This window comes from Tripterygium wilfordii, chromosome 14, assembly GCF_013401445.1.
Source record: "Tripterygium wilfordii isolate XIE 37 chromosome 14, ASM1340144v1, whole genome shotgun sequence".
In the NCBI taxonomy this organism is placed as follows: domain Eukaryota; kingdom Viridiplantae; phylum Streptophyta; class Magnoliopsida; order Celastrales; family Celastraceae; genus Tripterygium; species Tripterygium wilfordii.
This window is the reverse complement of record NC_052245.1, coordinates 4,432,906-4,440,165: the sequence shown is the minus strand read 5'-3', so window position 1 is coordinate 4,440,165 and position 7,260 is coordinate 4,432,906. Positions and strand designations below refer to the sequence as shown.

At 34.6% G+C, this 7,260-nt stretch overlaps 1 protein-coding gene across 1 annotated transcript; it reads right to left on the bottom strand.

The window, feature by feature from the left end:
* Positions 1 to 2,941: 2,941 nt before the first annotated feature.
* Positions 2,942 to 6,867, bottom strand: LOC120014130 (probable terpene synthase 6). Its single transcript, XM_038866051.1, has 7 exons — positions 6,580 to 6,867; positions 6,214 to 6,487; positions 5,754 to 6,126; positions 4,841 to 5,059; positions 4,236 to 4,374; positions 3,326 to 3,571; positions 2,942 to 3,232 (listed from the first exon to the last, which is right to left on the bottom strand). Exons 1-7 carry the CDS (start codon positions 6,865 to 6,867, stop codon positions 2,942 to 2,944), a joined length of 1,830 nt encoding a protein of 609 aa, XP_038721979.1.
* Between the last annotated feature and the right edge of the window lie 393 nt (positions 6,868 to 7,260).

Sequence of the window (7,260 nt, the reverse complement as noted above, 5' to 3'; positions counted from 1 at the left end):
CATCAAATCACTTTCAATAAACAATATAACTAACTCATTAGCATTTTTTGTAACTACTATAGTATTAATAGTTTAATGTTTTTTCAAAAATATGGAACCCTAGGGATTTGTGTGCCCTGGTGTCGCAACCGGGGTCACGACGCGGACCGGCATGGGAGGATGAAAAAATGTTTAGAGTCGCCACCAATTGATTTAAAGTGCAATTGGACACCGTAAAGACCTGCGAACCAGAGAAAAGGGTACGGGGATCGATTGAGTGTGGGGAAGGTGTTAGGCACCCCACAACTCCCGTTTGAAAACGGTTACCCTAATTAATTTCATGGCTATCTTATGGATACTTGCTCTTTGCAAGATATAATTGTTAAAGTTTGAATTATTACTTTCAACACACTTATCAACTTATGATAGTGTTTAAAAAAAAAGCTTGGAATATTACTATCAATTTATGATGGTTTTTATTTGGATATAGGTTTGAAATAACACTATCAACTTATGATAGTTTTGGGAAAAGATTTGTAAGAATACTATCAACTTATGATAGCATTAAAAGAAATTGTAATATTACTAAAACTTATGATAGTTTTTATTTGGGGACACACTACCAACTTTTGGTAGATTTAATTTAAAACACCAACTTATGGTGTTAATGATAAAATGTCCTACCAACTTTCGGTAGGTTTAATTTTAGATACCAACTTATGGTTTATTTAATAAAATGCCCTACCAACTTTTAGTAGGTTTAATTTTAGATACCAACTTATGGTTTATTTAATAAAATGCCCTACCAACTTTTAGTAGGTTTAATTTTAAATACCAACTTATGACATAAATGATAAAATGACCTACCAACTTTTGGTAGGTTTAATTTTAAATACCAACTTATGGCATAAATGATAAAATGATCTACCAACTTTTGGTAGGTTTAATTTTAAATACCAACTTATGGTATAAATGATTATTTAGAAAAGTGTCATCTATCAATTTAACCTATTATTGCCAACTTATGGCAAATTCATAAATGAAAATCAAATAAGGTTCATAATTCAAATAAAGGAAATCAACTTATGATTTCTTTCTTTAATTGAAATGACCTATATTCAACTTTAAGCCTATATATTCATAATCCATACTTGTACAAATAATCCAAATAATAAATGTCGAAATTATACAAATCGACATGAATAAGATAAATTACACAATATGGGGAGGCCAAATATACACAAATTGCAATAAACCAAACAAAATCTTGAAATTGCTCAAGCCTCCATCAACTCGTCCAAATAATATCCAAGCCCGATCCCGATGGAGCCAAGCCCAATCCACGTAGCAAAATTCAACAAGAGGAAGGTCAAATAGGTATTCAAATATAATATCAAATTACTTCCATATTTAAAGATTCATATACACATATAAACATATACAATATCATACACAACCATATCATGTATGCACATATACATATATAAACACATCCACAAGCTGGTACATATACATATACAAACACAATACACTATACATATACGTGCATACACCATTCATAAACAAAAACAGAATAATACCGGACTTGTAATACCAGATTTGAAGTAGAACATTAAATATGAAATACCAGACTTATAATACAGAGCAATACCCAGTAACACCAAGTAATAACAGACTTGTAATTCAGATATAGAGTCTGAATAAAATCAGACTTGAAACAGGGATGTATGACCGAAATGAAATTAGAGAAATACAGAGTTTGGAGCAAATCATCACAGAAAAACACATCACAATATACGTATTCTTCAACCAAGCAAACGGGAATATGTGGAAGTAATACCAAGGGAACAACAGAGAAATAGAACCATGCAAGATTACCTTCCTAAAGCGAATAAGCGACTCGGTTTCCTTGCTTTCCTTTCTGTTTCCCGGTTCCTTTTCTTTCCCGATTTCCTCCCTTGATTTTTTTGTGTTTTTCCTCTGTACCGTGATTGTTCTTCCTCCCTCTCACCGTCTTCTTTTTTGTCCGCTCTCCTCTCTTCCCTCACGCCTCTCCTTCCTCTCTATGTGCTTCCCTGGATATCTACCCAACCCACCAAAAAGTCAATGGCATCATCGCAGACAAAATAAAGTTGATCCACCTCTTATTCTTGGAAAATATGGGATTGAAAAAAGATTCCTTTTTGAGCCACTACCCATCCTTTTTTTAAGTGGGTAAGTCGAAAGGCAACCATTTGTTGTTAGGAACAATCAATCCCATTTTCTTTTATTATTATTTTCTCACTTTCTTTTTTTCTTTTCTCATTTTCGACCACTTTATCTTTTTTTTTATTTTTTGTTTATTTTTTGTTTATTTTTAATATATTTTATATATTTTATATATTTTATATATTTTTTATTTTTGTATTTTTTTTTTTGCCGGACGAAAACCGGTTACTACACCTGGGCAACCGCCTGCCCCCAAGGACACCTAATCTTAGAGCAGCTAGGGAGCGGCTCGGCTCGTATGACAAAAGGGCAACGCTCGGGCCTATTTTTAGGCTGCTTTGACAAAACAGGCTGAGTCCGGACTTGAAGGAGTCCAACTCGTAGGCCCTACCACTGACTAAACCATATATATATAGCTAATAGCTAGGTTCCATATATGTAATCATATACGTGGGAGAAAGAGGCTCGAGCGAAACGAGTTGGGTTGTGGGCTTCATCGAACCTTGAGAAGCCGTGGGAATGGAGAAAGGACAGACGTACGTGAGGGCAGATAGCATTCCCCTAATTAAAGACGCTGACATAGTACTCTAAATAGTATTCAAGCGTGCATCTCTCTACATATCCTCCGTTCAGTATTTGACAAGGAAAGCATGAGAAGTTCAATGAGTTCACAAACACATTTTATTATTTATACAGATGTAACTTATTTGAATTAATAATGCAAATGAACGAACTTATTGCTCAAAATTAATTGTTATATGTGGATTTTTTCTATGAACATTAAGGAGATTATATCCTTGGCATATTCTGGTTCTGTATATGCATCTCCAAATTGGAACCATGGTCCGCAGCTGCGTGCCTGGTTTATGGCTACCGATACGAGATGATTTGAGATAGGAGTTGGCTTCATAAACTCCTCGTTGATGATCTTCCACTGATTGGCAATCGTCTTTTCAAAATTTTCAATCACCTCCTCTTCTGAGAGACTATATTGCCTCATATAGCATTCAATGCTCGAAGCAGATTCCCCAGTTGTTTGCTCACGCTTAAAGAAAAAAAAAAAAAAAACAAGAACAAGTATTTTAAGGGTTAGATGGTAAGACAAATATATATAATAACTTGTATATATATAGCATACCTTATGAGATAGGATGTCATTGGTAAGACGAAGGATTGTGTTGACTGCCATTATAAGTCTGCGACTACTTTGCAACCATTCAAATGCATCAGCTGTTGCATTTTCCATCCCAACAAAAGATGCCGCTGTAATTACTTGACAAGAACCTGTTATACGTGCAGTCATCATGTATTCATTAAATGGGGGAATATATCCTTTGTCAAACCACTGAGTTTCCTTATGATAGGCATCTGAAACTTCCTTAACCTTGTTATCGCAAACAAAACAAAACAAAACATTAATTAATTAAGTCACTCAATAAATTGAAGAAATAATGACAAACGCTTGCTCTATATACTTATAGTGTATATACATACATATATATATATATATATGAATTCTCACATAAGAGTCTAATAGAAGGGTGTAAAATAAGAATTACGTTTTAATAGTGGGAATAAATGAGATAACAAGTGGGGTCCACCGTTTTGGGTCCCACATGTTTGAAATTAATGGTGTAAACATAGACCCTTATTTTACACCCTTACATTAGACCCTTATGTGAAAATTCCTCTATATACATATATATATATATATATGAATTCTCACATAAGGGTAACATGGGTTAGTTGCATATCACAGAGGATCATCCCGAGGAATCCAAGAAAATACAAGATTACAGAGATCTCCTAGCCATTTTGGAAACAATTAGCAAAGTCAAGACATTGATGGAAGGAATCCCAGCTGATACAGCTGCATCCCTTTAATTCAGTCATCACATTTAAATCGCTTGATTAGTGGAAGAAGAATGGCACAGAATTAGGAGCTGCATCAATGTCTTATTAGCTTATCAATTCCTTATGTGAGAATTCCTTTATCTATATATATATAGTGTGTATATATATATATAATGTAGTCGTTATTAGCTTACCAATTCCTTTAAGCGAGAGACACTATAAGGTCTTCCTTCAGCGGTCATTTCTTTGTCTAACTCTTCATAATGATTTAGGAGAATGCGATAATAATTCTTTAAATAATCTGGTAGCAGATCCATCGCAGACATATCCCACCTAAACCAGAATTCTTTAATTAGTATCACTCTGCTATATTACTTTTTACTGAAAAAATATGACATCTTACTAAATTCTATTATGTACTTACTGAAATTTGTGATAGCAAAATTAGTAAATTACAAATATTTTACTGATAAAATTTAGATGACTTTTTTCAGCAATTTTATGTGATATTCGTAAGTAGAGGTAACTCAGTACGTAAAACAAAATGTCATTCAAAGACATGACATCATTTGTAGTCAAATCTACATATAACATATATATTTTTTATTTTAAGCAAACAACTTCCATAGCACAGTATGGCGAGACGTATAACAGCTAAACATTTTAAATTATAAATATCTTATAAGTATTATATAGTGCTTGTTTAGTACAGTTTATAACGTACGTATGGGCAGACACTCTACCCCTACGTTAAAATCTCTAATTAAGGCAAGAGAAAAATAATAAATGGATGTCAAACCTTTGAATAGCCTCTGTAAAACTTTCAAGTTCTTCAGGTGTGCCGTAGGAGTCATATCCGTCATCCATTGCAGACTGCAACATTATCGTTTTGGTATAAATAATTCTGGCCCGTCCATAATATGGCTCGAATGTTGATATTGCTGCCCATCCATACATCTCCACAATTCTATCTCTGGTGTAAGGGCACTCGGAAGCCAGATTGGTATCCTTCCACCAACTGCGGAACAAGTAAATTATTAAGTTGCTTGTTCTGAGGTTACTTGTGATGGTCATGTCAAGATAAAATTCTTACGTCGAAAAGTTCAAAGAAAGCAAAGTGTTTTACAAATTAAGATCTAACACCTCTCAATTGAAGATGGCCCTTTTAAGAACAAAACCGTGTGAGCTTTGAGACCCAAAGCGGATAATATCTCTACTAGTTGTTTGGATTAGATTTTCTTACATGGTATCGGACTTAATTGGAGCATGACCCAACTACGATGTCGGATTCACTTAACTCCACCAGTTTAGGTTACCTGTTGGGCTTTTCGGATGTCCTTATGGACGGACCATCCACGTGTGAGGGGTATTCAATCCCTTACGGGTCATTTGTAGGACATTTCGGATGTTCAATGGACGGACCATTCACATGTGAGGGGATCTTAACAAATATAATTCATTTGCTGGATCTCGCATACCGAGCCAACAAGTACAGAGAAGTGTTAAGATAAAAGTCTCACATCGAAAAGTTGAGGGAAAGCAAAGTGGTTGATAAGTTTAGATCTAACAACTCTCAATTGAAGACTGTTCTTTTAAGGAAAAAATTGTTTAAACAATAACTCTATGAGTTGTTTGGGTTGGACTTTCATAGATGGAAGTAGCATGTTTCATAAGTTATATATATATATATATACACACACACACACACATACCTGGTGAGATGGTTGAGTTCCTGTTGGTATAATAATTGCACTCGATTGAAGTCCAACTTTGCGAATTTGAGAATCTTGTCATGCCTACACTCCTCTTTCTCATAGAAAGCAATATACTTTCTTGCCTCTAATCTTGGCGCACCCTTGTGGAAGGGCTGCTCCAAGGCATTCATTATATGTTGTGCCAGATGCTGGCTTGTCTCCTTCACCAAGGCCTTCAAATGAGTAGTCGTAAGCGAAAGGGCTTTGTCTAGAATATCTTCTCCAAGCAGGCTAACATGACAAGCTTCATACAAATTCAACATTGCTTTTGTATCGCTCACAAGATTTGCCTTCAACTTTCCTTCACCATCCAGGAATTTATTGAACACAACTGATGATTCACAAAACGCAAATACAACAAGTCGTAATCTCTACCATAACAAGCTGTATAATTACTATTTAAACACATGATACGTACCACAAGATATGTCATATCCATACTGTCGACATAACCGGAACAGACGAGCCATAGTATCCAAATCATAGTCATGATCGCGGAAAATGTTATCTTCGCCGTAAAATATGTGATGTAATTGGAGTTCAATCTCAGTTTCGTAGTGATATGCCAGTCCCAGCCTAGATAGCAAGTCAATCAAATGAATATTCTGGACTGGATTCCTTGTTGCAGCCATTAACATATCCTTCACTTCTTCTTTTAGAACATTTACCTCTCTTGTGTATGATTCATATTCCTGCATATCACCATGGAATTAATATTGATTTATACATAATGCAACATATATATATATATACACACACACACACATATATCAAAGCTTATTACTATTGATTGATAATGCTGCATAATCCCTACCGAAAAGGTGGAAGAGGTGATGGTATTAAAATGATCACCCCACATATTGGGAGCGAAGTTTGCGCGTTTACGCAAAATTTCTTGATCCGTCTTGGTGGAAGCTTGCACCTGATAATTAGGCCTTCTTGGTGACTTGTTCATAGTGAAGCCAGTGGAAAACCCAGTGGCGAAGACGGCAGGTTTATTCCAAAGTGGAGGTGAAATTACTTGCTTGGTGTGGGATGGTAAACCTAAAGGCACTGCTGTCAGTGTTGCCATTTTTTTTTTTCTGCCTAATTGTTCAAACTCAGATGATAATGAGTTGCAATTGAGAAAATGAAATCATGCAATTTAGTGGATCTTTTATAGTCCTTTCTGAGTTTGAACAATTAGGAGAATCAGATTTTATTATTAGTATTAGTATTAGTATTAGTATTATTATAAAGTGGGAAACAACAATAATTTACTTATGTTAAAAGTAGCACAACAATAATTAATAATTTTTTGGAATTGATGCATCACGTGAAGTCTGAAGATGCTGTTTTCTTTCGATGTACAAACAATAATTTACTTCAAATATGTTAATGGTTCTATTTTAAACTGTAAGCCTTAATTTATGAGTATAATCAATAATTTTAATAAGAATTTTTTAAGACTTCATATCTCATATCC

Excerpts from the sequence above, each read along its gene's own strand:
- LOC120014130 (XM_038866051.1), bottom strand. The coding sequence starts at position 6,867 with ATGGCAACACTGACAGCAGTGCCTTTAGGTTTACCATCCCACACCAAG. Across the intron at positions 6,488-6,579 it reads TGCAGCATTATCAATCAATA|GAATATGAATCATACACAAG; the intron begins GTAATAAGCTTT and ends GGTGATATGCAG. Across the intron at positions 3,572-4,235 it reads TCTCTCGCTTAAAGGAATTG|GTTAAGGAAGTTTCAGATGC; the intron begins GTAAGCTAATAA and ends TGCGATAACAAG.